Consider the following 16414-nt stretch of genomic DNA (forward strand, 5'->3'; position numbering starts at 1 on the left):
TAGGGTAGAAAACTACTGTGGCATATGTGCCCACTTTCGGCATATCGTGCATAATCATCAAATATTTCAATGATTTCGACGTGAACCATTTAGTACGATGGTTTAGTTTGAAAGCTTCAAGTCAAAATTGAGTCGAATTTGACTCAAAATTGCATAAAAGTGGGTTTATTCAGTTAATGAGTAAAACTTTCCTCGATTTTACAGGAAAAACTATTTAAATATGAGGAAAATCGTGAGATATCTTACTCAGTCTATTTGTATCATTCTCCTAAACTGAGTAAAATTAAGGTTGATTTTCCTCATATTCAGGCACGAGAATAAAACATTTACACTTAGAAATTAATACACTGAAACCTCCTTTTACGAAGCCATTTTTTACATTTCATTGGACACATAAGGTTCATGTGATTGTGTAGTGCGATTCCCAATTATGAGATCACATGAAAGTTATGTGAAATTCTAATGGATATTTTCCATTGAAAATGTGATTTATTTTTTGAGTGTATGTTCGAAAATCCCTGTGCTGTCAATCGACCGGTTTTCGAGAAGAACTCAGCCACAGTTGTCAAAATTTAACTTCTTGTCTGTCAGAAGTAACCACGCTCGGATAGCAGGGTTAACCAAAGTTAAAATAATCCACCATATGGTTCAGAGCCTTAGTAGTTTAGGTCACTTTCTTACGAAGTTAGTTCCAAATAACGAGATTTGCTTTACGAAGAAAATTGCAAATACAGGTATACCTCGATATAACGTAATTGTCACTTTTGACTTCCATCGCTGATTTCTAGCTAACAATCTCCAAAGGGGGAGTTTGGTAAAGAGAGATGAAAAAACCGATTTGTACCTTCCTTAAAAGTTGTTCTAGCTCGCTATTCTAATATCTATATGCAATCTTCACACTGCCGTACTCTAACGGAACTATCAACTCTATGCTTTCATCTACTCCATCTATCGTATAAAAATTACCACTTCAGTCTGTTATTTGAAATTAGCATCTTCAACTATGTAAATCATTAAATTAAACAAAGTAATAACACCATATCCAGAACAACATGTGAAAAGGGCATACAAGCTTTTTGTAAACAAACCTTCTTATGCCCTTTTCTCGCCACCCATATGACACCAACGCAAACCTTTAACATCATCGGGTAGGGGACACTTTCCCCTTCCCGATGATATTGCTGGTTTGCGTGGGCGACCCTCGGTTGGTGAGAAAAGGGCCTACAAAGGTTTGTTTACAAAAAGCTTGTATGCCCTTTTCACATGTTGTTCTGGATATATGAGATAATCCTCCATCTATTGGTAATGCAAATTGGCATATGACTGAATTGTTATTTGTACGATGTCGACGATGGAAATCTAAAGTGACAGTTACGTTATATCGAGGTATGACTGTAATGAGTTTTTTTTTGCGATTCTAGGTATAAAAATTACCCACAATATGGGTATTTATAGAATCATGACGTGTGGGACTGGAAATCCGCGTCGGACGCCATTTTGAAATCCAAGACGCTTGCTTCCGGTTACAGAAAAAGCAGAAAATACTGTCAAATAACCCACAATATGAATATTTTTGGAATCGGGATCACACGTGGGTGTGCGGTATCGGATACCCTCCTCATAGAGATGCGAGCCGCTCACTATCAATCATGCACATAACCCTGCGCACTCCTCAACAGGCACGACGGGTGACAACGAGAACACGCAGCAACCGTCTCTCGTCCTCTTAGCTCTCAGACCACGACCGCGTACGGACGCATAGGTAAGCTCTCAGCGGAACTCCCACAACGGACACCAAACCACACCCTGGAGCAATCGGGCTTTCCTCTGGAAGGCGGAACTCCACAGTGGGGACCATGAATCGATGACTGACGCCATTTTGACTTCCGGATTGAGAAAAACATGACAATACTCAATCTTTAAATTTTGTCGAACCTCTCTCCCTTTATGAAAAGCTTTTTGAGTGTTTCGATTCATTTCCTTTTACTAGGCGTTAACGGCACCGGCGAAAAATCGTCTCTTCTAACAAAGATTGACAGTTTATTATGAGAATTTTCGGTGGAGTGCCGACAATTGCTTATGGATTTTACCATGGGAGCGAAGAGGTACAGAGTCGCCGTCAACGGCAATTCCGTCATAATTGCTTATCTTTTGACAAATACGCGTATTTCGTCTACGACTTGCAGACTTCGTCAGTGCCAAGCTCTCAACATCACCAGTGATGTTGAGTACTTGGCACTGATGAAGTCTGCAAGTCGTAGACGAAATACGCGTATCTGTCAAAAGATAAGCAATGGTTGCTATGATGAGTTTTCACCGTGTGCTCTCCAGTTTTCAAAATGACGTCCAAGCAAGAGGAGCAGCGTGTCAAAATTTTGCTCGCGACGTTCTCACACGCCAAGTTGGCAAAATTGCTGGCTGTGGCCAAATCAACCGTGACAAACGTGTTCGGGGAGCGTCTGTCGACCGCCAGGAAGCCTGGAAGCGGCGGCAATCGTAATCCGGACGTGACAGTGACGACGAAGAATGTAGCGGTGAAATATAAGCGGAATCCTAACCTCTCCATCCGGGACGTCACTGGTAAGCTCAATGTCTCCCATACTACTGTGCAGCGGGCCAAGAAACGAGTCGGGTTGTAACGACTGTGTCGTAATGGACGGCGAAACATATGTGAAGGCGGATTTCAAGCAGCTTCCGGCACAGGAGTTTTATACCGCATCAGGAAAAGGGAAGGTGGCTGAAATTTTCAAAACTATCAAAATATCGAAGTTCCCGAAAAAAAATCTCGTCTAGCAGGCCATATGCACGTGTGGTCTAAAAAGCGACATTTTCATTACTACGGAAACCATCAATCAAGAGATCTACGTCCTAGAGTTCCTGGAACAGCGGCTGCTACCATTCCTGAAGCAACATAATAGACCTGTTCTATTCTGGCCGGACTTGGCGAGCTGCCACTATGGGAAAAAGGCAATCGAGTGGTACGATGCAAACAACGTGGTTGTGGTACCCAAAGACCACAACCCTCCCAACAGCCCAGAACTTCACCCTATCGAACGGTATTGTGCCTTGGTCAAACGGAATCTCAAAAAAAAAAAAAAACTAATAAATCCACGAAAAACGAGCAGCAGTTTAAACAACAATCAATACGAAACTAACGATTTTAAATTGGCTCACTACTTGACTAGCCTATTGGTCCCAAGCAAACGATTAACGTACCCCATTCTAGTCGAAATTCTAGTACTACGCAATGTTTGTTTTGATTCGCTATGAAAGTTTGACAGATAAAATGAGGGGTTATTGGTTTTTCCTATGTTTCGAGGGGTGAATCGATTAGCTTGGGACCGAAGATAGTACCAGAGCTGAGCCAAAAAGTTGAGCACGTGTCTTCGGGACCTTCTGGTCTTAGAGTTACCTCTATGGTTTAAATCTAAATGGCGTTTGACGGGGAATAAGTTCGATGACACCACTGTGTAAAATTTAATGGAAAGGGTTAAGCGGAAGGCACGGCAGTTCAGATTTGGCAAATCAAAAGAATAAACGAACGTTTTTTCCTTTAAACTACCAAAAGAAAAATAAGGAGATTTTTGTGATATGAATTGTTGACTGAAAGAAACGATTTTTTTTGTCAACCAATTTTTGCGCGTTCCAGTCTTTATGGATATTTTTGTTTAATCGGGATGACGTGTCTCTACATCAATCTACATCTACGAAAATCAATATCTGGCCCTATTTTTAAATCGAAGATGGCGGTTTTCGGAAACAGTTATCTTTTTAGATGCAGAATCACCACATTTCCTTGAGTTTATCGGAGTTTCTGAGCAGTTTCCGAAATATTTCTTAAGTTTTCTGAAATTTCCTGATTTCCTCTGGAATATCTTTAATTTTTTGAACTTCTTGAAATTGATTGTTTTTTTTTCTGAATTTAATTCTTGAACATTTACGGTAGCTTGCAATTTTCCTGATATTCATGGAACAGCTGTGAAGTTCTCAGAACAGTCCCAAAAGTCATGTAACTTCCGATAGGATTTTTTTCTTTGGTTTGTTTTCCGTTGATCTTGTTTTCCCTACTGAATACCGATGCTACCGACGCCAGGAAGATAATCGTAGCTGTTCGCTCTGACAGAAATTCCGTTAAGTTCTCATAAGACCACAGAACTTTTCAGGAATTCCGAGATCCATACAGAAATCCTGAGAATTTCGCAGAAGTTCTGAGGACTTTCGAGAAGATCCGAAAACTTACCAGAATTTATTTTAAATTCCTACTGTGTTATCAAAACAACGCATATTCCGTCTCAACAACGCATTCAAAATGCTATATTAGACTAGTTAATATTCCCCCGGATACAACATATGTTCAGTAGATCTTTTCAGAAATGTGTTAATTTAATTCTTAAATTGTAAATCTTTCCAGAAGATTTGAGAACCTTCCAGAAATTCCAGAATTTCCCAAGAACCACCCAAAAATACCCAAATATTCCGAGAACTTCCCAGATTTTCTGAGAACTAAAACTTTTAATATTTTTTGGAATTCCTGAAACATGGGAGAAAGTCCTGGGATTTCTGGGTAGTTCTAGGCCCAAGTAACATTGCAAGCTTTATAGAGGTTTTATAGCATTCTGAAAGTCCAAATCATGGTCAACAGGACCCTCATAAAACGAAAATTGTTTCTTGGGCGGATCTTCCAAGAAGTTTTCTGGATTTTTAGAAATGTCATTAAAATTCCGGGAAAATTTTCATGTGGGAAGCTCTTGGGAATCGTAGGAAATTCTTGGAGAAATTTGCAAATCCTCTATGAAGTTCTCGGAACTTCTGGCAAGCTATCGGAAATTCTGAAAAATTGTCGGAACTGAAATGTTTGGGAAGTTCTTGAATTTTCTGGGAAGTTTATGGAACTTCTGGAAACCTCTCAGAATTTGTCATAAATGCACGAGCCTTTTGGGGAAGTTCTCAGACCTAGCGAGAAATGTTTGGAACTTGTCGGAAGCTCTCGAAAATTCTGGAAAACTCTCAGAATGTCTGGAATGTTTTAAAAATAGGGAAAACAAGATCGACAGGAAACAAATCAAGAGAAAAAAAAACATGTAAGCCCTAGTCATTCAGATTTTTTTAACTTTAAATTCATCTCAAAAATCCTGAATGGCTAAATGTTTATCGTCACAAGCTAGGATCAGTGAGCACTCGGCTGTCGACAGAAGCAAGCCACTCTCGATGTGTGTCACCCGATCATCTATTTACTTGGTAGCAACCATTGTGTGGCCCTCCTCAGTCATCAGCAGTTCTTTCGGTCGATGCGTCAACCATTTCGACATGAGTATTGGAAGATTGCCGTAAAAGCTCAACGCAGATGTCGCCACTGCATGATGATGATAATGTTGACAGACTGCATATAAAATTCGTGAAAATTAGCGTTAAAACATAATTTTCATCAAGCCTGTGTAAAATCCTTCCAATATAACATTCGAATTGAAGAAGAAAACGTGTTTACGATCAGACTGATGTGCATCTTTGACTTTTCCAGTTGAACTTCCATAAGATATATTCATTTCATTTCGTGGCTCCATCAATGCTGCATCGTAAATATGATGTAAACAGAAGTAAATTGCTCAATTACTCAAAATAAAGATGATTTGTCATCTTGTTATCACTTTGAAGACCATCTAGCACCATTTTATAGTATGGTGCGTGTTGAGTAAATCAAGTTCCGGTGCGTTTTCCGTCGAAAATTGTGAGTATCAATATAAACATATTAGAAAAGGCCAAAATGAACATTTATTGAATATTGGCGACCTATAAAACCAATTCTCCATTACCACCAGCATGATACAACCTTTCCTAAGTAAATTAACTTAATTTCCACTTTCATCTTAGTGGAAATCGCACATATTCACCATTTTCCGAAAAATGCAGCTGCGCAGGAGGTAACCTCTCCCTGTGGGTGCAAACTTGTTATGCATAATTTTCCATGAAAACATCTCCGATCCATACCGAAATAATAACAGTAAGTTTGCAAACACGTTTTCTTACACGATTCAAGCAAAAGTTTCCACGGGAAATTATTAGTTTTTCTTTATGGACCGATTTGCCCCAAAAATCGTCTGTTTTACTTGGAACATTTGGAAACTATCCTCCTTCTAGTAGTTCTCACTTCGAAATGTAGGAGGCGAAAGCTTGGAAAAGTTTCACTGCAAGGCGCCAATTGGGATGGGAGGCAACAATTGCCGAACCTCCAAACGGCCGAACCCAGCAGCGCCAAGCTTGTTTGCGTGCTGTCATAGCGAAAGCACAACTAGAAATGAGAGACGCTTTTCTATGCGATCGCGTGCGTCTACTGCGAACGCCCATTTAGCTGATTATCGTTTCTTCTCTCGAACTGTACACCTGTGTTTAATAAATCAGTACTTTTATTATCAAACCCATTAATTCCGGTGTTTTTATTTAACCTGCTAGCTCAGCCCAATAGGTTATGAGCCCAGTGTAACGCGGAGTTTTGTATACATTTGTGGACAATAGTGAAAACCCGGAACGTGAAGTGTTTTTCAAAAACAAACAATTTTGCGTCGTGAGTGTAAAACAAAATGGCGGATGTAAAGGTTTCGTTGGAGAGCAAGAACTATTCGATTTGGAAGTTCAAGATGGAGCTTCTGCTGCTGAAGGAGGAACTGTTAAAGCTTGTGACGGATCCAAAGCCTGAAGCGGTCAGTGCGGAGTGGCTCGCGAAAGACGGGAAGGCTCGCGCTATGATCGGCTTGCCGGTGAACGACGGTCAGCTGGTTCACATCATTCGAAAGCAGACGGCGAACGAGATGTGGGACTCGTTGAAGCAGATTCGACACTTCACATCTTACGAAAGCTGTGTTCCCTGCGGCTATCGGACGAGGGTGATCTTCCCGAGCACCTGAACGAGATGACGGATTTGGAGAATCGTTTGCAGGTGATTGGGGAAGGTCTGAAAGATCGTGTTTTCATGGCGCTAATTTCATCGAGCCTTCCGCCATCGTATAGCAGCTTGATTAACGTGATCGAAAACAAGCCGGAGAACGAACTAACGGTGGATATCGTGAAGAGCAAGCTGCGCGACGAATGGCGTCGACGCTTCGAGTGCAACGGTGCCAGTGTGCATAGCAGCGAGAAGGTGATGAAAAGTGTGAAATCTAAAACGACGGACAAGAAGAAGAAGAAAGGTGTGTGCCATTACTGCCAAGAAGAAGGTCATTTTTGACGGGAGTGTCCGAAGTTGACCAAAGGTAGGCATGAGAAGAAGAAGTCGGAAGATGGAAAGGTGAATTTGGTTGCCGACCTCTAGCGCAAACCGATGGCATTTGGACTCCGGTGCCACGTCTCACATGACCAATGACAAGGAGCTCCTGAAGAACGTGAACGCAGCGAAGCAGCCGGAAATTTGTCTGGCCGATGGAACCAAAATTAAGTCGAGCGGTGCTGGAAGCGGAAAGGTGGTGTCAGTTACCGGCAAAGGTATTTGGATGGATGTCACTTTGAACGACGTGTACCATGTCCCTTCGTTGTCAGGAAACCTGCTCTTGGTGCGTAAAATTTGTGATTTGGGTTACAATGTTTTATTCGATCGATCTGGATGCAAAGTTTTGAAAGGTCAGGAAGTGGTGGCTTATACCGTTTGAAGAAATTTTCTCACCAAGCACTTGTGACCAAGGCTGCGCATCCGGACCTGTGTAAGCACCTGTGGCAGCTAAGGTTCGGGCATCGTGACCCGGGGCGGTATCGAAGATAGTGCGTGAAGGATTGGGCTTCGGGCTGAAAATGCAGAAATGTGAGATTCAGTCCGTTTGTGGAGTGTGATGTGAAGGAAAGATAAGTCGTATACCATTTCCAAAAAGAATCCAGCAGCAAGTCTGAAGCTGTGGGCGATTTAGTGCATTCAGACCTTGGGGGTTCAATTGAGAAGGCAACACTCAGTGAGTACAGGTACTACATGATGATGGTGGACGACTATAGTTGCTACACGGTAGTTTATTTGTTGAAAGCAAAGTCGGACAGTTGGAGGCGAACCAGCCTAAGGCTGAAAGCCTCCTAAATAAAGCTAAATAATAATAATACAAAGTCGGATACTGAATCAGGGAATACTGTGCATTGGTGAAGATCCAGTTTGGGCGTGCTCCGAAAGTTATTGGAACATAAGGAGGCAGGGAGTATTCTAATGCATCTTTAAGGAGCTACCTGACCGAGAACGGTATTATTCTGCAGCAAACGGCACCCTATTCACCGCAGCAGAATGGGAAGGTGGAACGTAAGAACCGGTATGAAGTAGAGATGGTGAGGTGTTTGTTGGCGGAGTCGGGTCTCAACAAGAAATACTGGGGCGAAGCGATTTTTACTGCAAACTATCTGCAGAATCGTTTGCAGTACAAATCGCGGTTGGTAGCTCAGGAGTTCAGTCAAAAGTTCGGACAGGACTACGATGAGGTGTTTGCCCCTGTGACAAAGCAAACTACGGTGAGGACTTTGCTGGCCGTTGTGAGTAAGCGAAACCTGACCCTGAAGCATTTCGACGTAAAGACGGTCTATCTGTACGGAAAACATGAAGAGGAGCTGTACATGAAGCAGCCAACTGGGTTCGAAGTCCAAGGCAAGGAGACGTTGGTCTGTCGCTTGAGGAGGAGCATCTACGGTTTGAAGCAGTCAGCCCGCTGTTGGAACCACCGGCTACATTCCGTTTTCCTAGGGCTAGGCTTCGAGCAATAACTATTCGATCTGGAAGTTCAAGATGGAGCTTCTGCTGCTGAAGGAGGAACTGTTAAAGCTTGTGACGGATCCAAAGCCTGAAACGGGCAGTGTGGAGTGGCTCGCGAAAGACGGGAAGGTTGGTTCCATGCTTCTACACGAAGATCGTCAAAAGAAAGCGCGTCTACTTGCTGGTTTATGTGGACGATATTCCTGTTGGCAGTGAAAGCGATGCTGAAATAGAGAAAATCTATAATGCACTGAGACAGGAATTTGAGCTGACTGATCTCGGTGATTTGAACTACTTTCTGGGTCTGGATGTTACCAGATCGGAAGGAAAGTACATCATCTCTCTTGAAGGCTACATCGACCGTGTGGCTTAACGATTTGGACTTCGTGACGCAAAGGTTGCGAAGACTCCAATGGAAGAAGGATTCACGAAAACTGACAACAAGAGTCCGCTTTAGAGGATGTGACGAAATACAGAAGCCAAGTTGGAGCTCTACTGTATATTGCAGTCTGTGCAAGGCCGGACATTGCAGTAAGTGCTTCAGTATTAGGAAGAAGTGTTAGTGCACCGCGGGAAGAAGATTGGGCGCGGGGATCGCCAACGGGGGGTTGGCGATACTGCCAAACAATGAAACCACTGGAAGCGGATTCTATTTTGATGAATAGGGCTTATTGGATAGCGGTAGACAAAGTGTTTGTTGTGTTGTACCTTTTGACTCTAGTTTTATGATGTTTTTCGATTGAGCCTTATCAAATAAATCAATAAATACAAAATAAAACAAGCTAGTTCCACGCGTTAAAACGATTTAGGATGATCGGAAAATTCACACAAGAACTAAGCTATCCACCCCTAAAACGAACAATAGTGACATACATATAGTTAGGATCTCTCAAAGAGAAATATAGGAAGTAGGAGTTTGATCTAATCTGGCTCCTGGTAACCCGGAACCGAATCGTGCCGGCACATGTCCCGATCGTAAATTAGCAATAATATTCGAGTAATTTCGTCACAACTCACAACGCATAAATAGAATCCCAGCACTGGCTGCTTCGAACCATTATTGCTTCCACTAGGTAGGTTGTTTCACACTGCTGCATTGCTTCTGCCGGTCGGTACGGTACGTGATTGGATTCTATTTATGGCAGCTCCTCTCGCTCCTGCCGCTCTGACGGCTGCATACATACCTACGTTGCGTAATTGATTGAAGGTAATTAAAAGTGGGAAAATTTGAAAATCCGGTGATAAAGCTTCACCCCTACCACCCCCACACCCCCTCCACCCCTTCAGCACTGAATGCAGGTGTGCAATCGATTCACCATCCGGAATCATTTCGGATCGATAAAACACAGGATTTAGTCGTAAAACAGTAAGGCTTCCGGATTCAACGAAATGGACAACCACTTGCCGAGAGAGCGATGAAAAGAAGAAAAAGCTCTTCAACCGCAAAGTACTCTCTCATCATCATCATCATCGCCATCCTCGTCGTAATCATCATCACCATCAATAAACCATCCCGGTCCAAGAAGCACTCTGATCGGCCAGATAATTCGTTTCGATGATTTATTGAGCGGTTCGCTTTTCTAATATTTTCGTTCCGCTTCCGATGCTCTTCATCCTGTCCGTTCTCTATCTGTTCGTTGATCTGGTGGGACACAGTGCCAGAGGCACCTACCTACTTCTAATTGAGTGGATATGGATGTTGTCTGCGTCGAACAAAAAAAAAACATAAATGCCAGGACGTGGTGGACGTGATACGGGGATTAATGAAACGTTGTTTATCAGATAAGCGAGTCGTTCGGAAAAATGTAACGAATTCGTGCAAGGACCACTTCAGTCGTTTGATTGACCCTTAGCCGAACGAAACGATGCGGCTAGTGGGGTTTGTGGTTGAAACAGCTGTCGGGGAGGGAGTGAAAGAGATGTGGTAGAACTTAGCTTTGATTTATTTTATCATTGACTTCGAGAATAAACTCAGAATTTCTCCTAGAATTTCTTTCAAAATTATCCTGAAACTCTTAAGGTCATTTAGGGAATTCTTTATGACTTACTTCACTTGATTTTCTTGAAGCTAATTATGAAGATCCCCAGAAATTCTTCGGAGATTCTTTTGATATCCGACCGATTTATCCGAATCGTACTTCAATTTTAGATAAGCGAAATGCAGACTTATGAACAACAAATTATACTCTATCGATTGGCAAGTTTTGCCCTAGAGCAGTGTTGGAAAAATTTGAAATAGATCAAATCTCATCAATGAGCATAATCTCATTTGATTACCGTAAACAAATACTATCAACAAGCAAACAGCAGCGGATGATGTTACAAGCTGTGATGCGGTAGCTCTGATATCATGCTAACAAAACTCACCAGCTACAATTCTCACCAAACTGTGGTGAGTTTGAGCTCAAAGATTTTTGCTGTACACCCGAACACGAACCGAAACTTCCAATCTCCGCTGGCAGCAGTATCTTCGTGCTCACCCGAACCTTCATGGCAGTGACCACCATCCAATACTCATCCAGCTCTGAGCGGGGTTGACACCTGTAACGACGCGGCGTCCAAGATGGCGATACGACCAGGCAGACTGGGTGGTCAATGAGACTGTTGGGTACCCCCCACCGGTTTCACCACAAGGGCTCGTCAGCTGGCAGCCGTCAGCCTGACAGATGCAACCACGGATGAATCGGTGATGAGCTATCATTATGAAGATTAGAAGTTTGCGATAGCCGCGATTTACACGCATTATGTACTAGCCCTTTAACTAATAAAAATAGTTTTTAATTTGTACCGTGAATCGTGCGTTTCTCTCCCTCACTCAATATCGCAACAGTTGGCGACGAGGAGGTGGAAGTTTTCGCGAAAACAATCGTGCGCGACCGTTTCGTAAAGCTCAAGTAAAAATCGTGCTTAGGAGGACACCGTGATGGCGCAGAACAATGGTGTGCCGCCGAATGCAGGTGCCGGACAGATGCCACAACCACCGAACATTCAGGATCAGGTGATGCAGATCCTCACGAATCAGCAGATGTTGATGGCGGAAATGGCACAACAGCTGGCCGCCACCCAAGTTGCCATCAGGAATCTCTCCCCCGATGAAAGAGTTCTGGACTCGTTATCGAGTAACATGGCGGAGTTCGTGTATGACAAGGACAATGGTCACACGTTCGACGCATGGTTTTCTAGATACGTCGATCTCTTTGATAAAGACGCTTGGAATCTCGATGACGCGGCAAAAGTGCGACTGCTTCTGCGAAAGCTAAGCCCACCCGATCACGAGCGCTATAATAGCTTCATACTCGTGAGTTCTGTTTCAAAGAGACCGTCGAAAAGTTAAAGTCTCTATTCGGAGCCACAGTATCTGCTTTTCGCCGCCGATTCAATTGCCTTCAACTCGCAAAGGAGGACAGTGATGATTACCTGGCATACTCATGCAAGGTTAACAAGGCTTGCGTCGATTTCAAGCTTTCGGAATTGACTGAAGAGCAATTTAAATGCCTTATTTACGTCTGCGGTCTAAAGGGAAAGCAGGATGCTGAAATTCGAATGCGGCTTATCAACAAGTTCAATGAAGCCGTCGATCTTACGCTACAGCAAGTCGTGGAGCAGTGTAACAGCCTCGTCAACCTAAAGCAGGACGCCGTCCTAGTCGAGAATCCGTCGTCCGTGGTGAATGCCGTTGCTTACAATAAGTGGCCGAAGTCGAGACATCAGTCAGCAGTATCGAATTCGTTCCATCCCCATCAACGTGAGCAACCGAAGACTCCCTGCTGGTCGTGCGGGGGGATGCATTACAAAAAGGACTGCCGATTCCGCGACCGCAAATGCAACGAGTGCGGTAAGGTTGGGCACCGCGAGGGCTATTGTGCCTGTTTCCAATCGAGGGCTTCGTCTAACGCATCGACACACACTGCATCGAAGAGGAAGCGACCCTCGACGAAGACCGTGACCATCCACAACAGCAGCCAGGGTAGAAAATTCGTCGAGCTCCAGGTCAACAACGTTCCTCTTCGATTACAATTGGACACAGGATCCGATATATACTTAATTTCGCACCGATCGTGGATCAAAATGGGTCAGCCGAAAACAAAACCAACGGTGTGCACCGCACGAACGGCTTCCGGACATCCACTCAAGCTGGTTGCCGAGATGTGGTGCAGCATTTCCCTCAACAACGTCACCAAAGAGGGTAAGTGGTTCGTTGCCGCTCCTAACGTCAGTCTTGATATTTTAGGCATCGACTGGATGGATTTGTTTGGGTTATGGAACCATCGTTTTGTAATCAGGTCAGCGCTCAACCAAATCAGTCGCTGGCTACTCTGCAAGCCAAATTCCCGGAAGTATTCAGCAGCAAGGTAGGCCTCTGCACGAAGGCTCCTGTCAAGCTGGTACTGAAAGGAAACCCAAATCCAGTTTTTAGACCAAAGCGTCCCGTAGCCTACTGTATGGAAGGTGTGGTAGAGGATGACATCTGTCGGTTGGAGTCCCTAGGCATCTTGAAGAAGGTGGATTTCGCTGATTGGGCAGCCCCGATCGTAGTGGTTCGGAAGTCCAATGGAACCGTCCGAATCTGTGCTGACCGAATCTGTGCTGATTTTTCAACCGGGCTCAACAATGTGCTGGAGCCAAATCAGTACCCCCTACCGCTGCCCGAAGACATCTTCGCCAGAATGTCCAGTTGTCGGGTGTTCAGTCACATCGACCTTTCCGATGCCTACTTACAGATCGAGGTAGATCCAGAAAGCCAACAATAGCTCACCATAAACACCCACAAGGGCCTCTTTCAATTCACCCGCTTATCGCCCGGCATCAAATCCGCTCCAGGTACATTCCAACAGCTAGTGGATACGATGCTTGCCGGTCTCACTTGTACCGTTGGGTATTTGGACGACATCGTAGTGGGTGGTCGAACGCAAGAGGAACATCAACGCAATCTTCACCTCACCTTGCAACGGCTGCAAGAATTCGGCTTCACGGTCCGCATCGAAAAATGCAGCTTTTACATGCGTCAAGTGAAGTACCTCGGACAAATACTCGATAGTGACGGGATTCGTCCGGATCCAGACAAGATTGCACCGATCGTCAGTATGCCAACACCGAACGACGTTACCACGCTGCGGGCGTACCTTGGAGCTGTAAATTATTATGGCAAATACGTTCCAGAGATGCGCACCCTTCGACACCCTATGGATCAGCTACTGAAGACTGGTGTAAAATTCGAGTAGTCACCTGCTTGCCAAAGATCGTTCGACCGATTCCGGAAATCCTCCAGTCCCCACTTCTGTTGACGCATTATAATCCAAACTTGAAAATAGTTGTGTCGGCGGACGCTTCCTCAATCGGGTTAGGTGCCCGGATCGCTCACAAGTTCCCGGATGGCACTGTAAAAGCTATTTGCCATGCTTCGCGCAGCTTGACAGCAGCGGAGAGTAATTATAGCCAAATCGAGAAGGAGGGTTTGGCTCTGATATTCGCCGTGACCAAATTTCACCGAATGATTTTCGGGCGGCGTTTCGTGCTCGAGACTGACCACAAACCTTTGCTTGCCATATTTGGGTCGAAAAAGGGCATCCCCACATATACCGCCAATCGACTGCAGAGGCGTTGACATTACTTTTATATGATTTTGACATCCATTATGTCTCGACGGAAGCTTTCGGAGACGCAGATATCCTGTCTCGCCTGATCAATCGCCATGTTCGTCCGGAAGAGGAATTCATCATTGCCAACGTCGAGTTCGAAAGCAGTATCCGAAGCATCATGAACCAGTCGCTGGAGGCCCTGCCAGTTTCGTTCAAGATCGTACAAGCCAAGACCCGTAAGGACAAAACTCTGCAACAGGTAGCCCAGTACGTCAAAACAATGTGGCCGGAGAATAAAGCTAGCATCACGAATCCACACATCCAGGAGTTTTTCCATCGTCGCGAGGCCCTCTCAATCACCGCTGGCTGCTTGATGTACGGTGAACGATTAGTGCTACCAGTCGTTCTTCGAAATAAAGTGCTTGCACAGCTACATAAAGGCCATCCAGGTATCGACCGAATGCGTTCTCTTGCGCGTCAGTACGTCTACTGGCCCCATATCGGATATCGAACACCTGGTGCAAACGTGCAATGAGTGTTCGAGTGTAGCGAAGACGGATCGTAAAACCTGCCTCGAGTCGTGGCCAGCCCCGGAGAAACCCTGGCAACGAATTCATCTCGATGACGCCGGTCCTATGGATGGGTGGTACTACTTCATCCTAGTGGACGCCTACACCAAGTGGCCGGAAGTGGTCCAAACAAAAGATATTACATCTGCAGCGACGCTCCGAATCCTACGCAACATTTTTGCCAGATTCGGGTTTCCAGAGACGGTGGTGAGTGACAACGGGACTCAATTTACGAGCGAAGTATTCGAGGCTTACTGTGAGTCCAACGCTATTCTGCACCTGAAGACTGCTCCCTATCATCCGCAGTCGAACGGGCTCGCTGGAAGGTTCGTCGACACCTTTAAGAGGACGTTGAAGAAAATTACCGCCGGAGGGGAAACGCTGCAAGAAGCTATCAGCACTTTCTTACAGTGTTACAGGTCAACACCATGTCGGAGCGCACCCGAAGGAAAGTCGCCTGCCGAAATGTTGCTCGGCAGACCGATTCGCACGTCGTTAGAACTGCTTCGACCACCAACTCCAACGCACAAAATTGAAAACTCCAAGCAAGAAGAGCAGTTCAACAGGAAGCATGGTCCGATACCATCAGGACATTGTCTGGGCCAAAGTGTTCCGAAACAAAAAGTGGCACTGGGAAGCAGGAGAAGTGCTTGAACGTATAGGAAAGGTCATGCACAACGTCTGGTTGCCTGGAAAGCAATCTCTGATAAGGTCCCACAGCAATCAGTTAAGAACCCGTCATCTGTCCGACAAGCAACTGCCTGCGTTCGAATCACCAAGGGATCAGCAAACTCCGTTGAGTATCCTGCTGGGCTCCTGGAACCTGAATGCTTTAACGCCCGAACTGGATGATCTGCCTCCTCTTCCTCCTGAGCTGAATGAAGATCTGCCCCCGCAGGTCAGTCATCGTCAACAACACAGTTCCCCTCAACAACAGCAACAACAACCAACAGCAGCTCGCACGTCTTCGAGGACTCGAAGGCTTCCTGCGAGATATGTGCCTTACCATCTGTGTTAAAAAGGGGGAGGTGTTGGGTACCCCCCCACCGATTTCACCACAAGGGCTCGTCAGCTGGCAGCCGTCAGCCTGACAGATGGAACCACGGATGTATCGGTGATGAGCTATCATCATGAAGATTAGAAGTTTGCGATAGCCGCGATTTACACGCATTATGTACTAGCCTTTTAACTAATAAAAATAGTTTTTAATTTGTACCGTGAATCGTGCGTTTCTCTCCCTCACTCAATATCGCAACAGAGACTTATGTCAATATACTATTAAAGCAAAAGAATCCTACTGATTTTTCAGAGTCCTCAGAATATGATCCTCGATGCGGCACGACTAGCCATTCCCCAGCCTGGCCCAACTTCCAAGCGAAAAGCTCTTCGCTGGTGGTCTGAAGAGACAAAAGCGGCAGCAAAGCTAGATGAAAGGCACTTCGGTGTGTCAAGCACCTCCCAGCCGACCACCCGCAAAAGGAATTAGCTCTACAAACATAAAGAGAACGGCACTACCAATGTAGGCCGGGATGCCAAACGGAATAGTTGGACAGACTTCC

The 16414-nt window shown here is 44.8% G+C and overlaps 2 protein-coding genes across 2 annotated transcripts in view; one reads left to right on the forward strand and one right to left on the reverse strand.

The window, feature by feature from the left end:
• LOC135717574 (uncharacterized) overlaps positions 1-16414 on the reverse strand; it is a 1030279-nt gene that overhangs the window by 572903 nt on the left and 440962 nt on the right. The window lies entirely within an intron of this gene.
• Positions 11631-15873, forward strand: LOC135717362 (uncharacterized protein K02A2.6-like). Its single transcript, XM_065239390.1, has 8 exons — positions 11631-12005; positions 12107-12919; positions 12991-13434; positions 13480-13914; positions 13977-14160; positions 14358-14661; positions 14717-15181; positions 15576-15873. Exons 1-8 carry the CDS (start codon positions 11631-11633, stop codon positions 15871-15873), a joined length of 3318 nt encoding a protein of 1105 aa, XP_065095462.1.

Source organism: Ochlerotatus camptorhynchus, unplaced genomic scaffold, assembly GCF_037179485.1.
Source record: "Ochlerotatus camptorhynchus isolate MF236.1 unplaced genomic scaffold, CSIRO-AGI_Acam_v1.1 ptg000006l, whole genome shotgun sequence".
NCBI lineage: Eukaryota > Metazoa > Arthropoda > Insecta > Diptera > Culicidae > Ochlerotatus > Ochlerotatus camptorhynchus.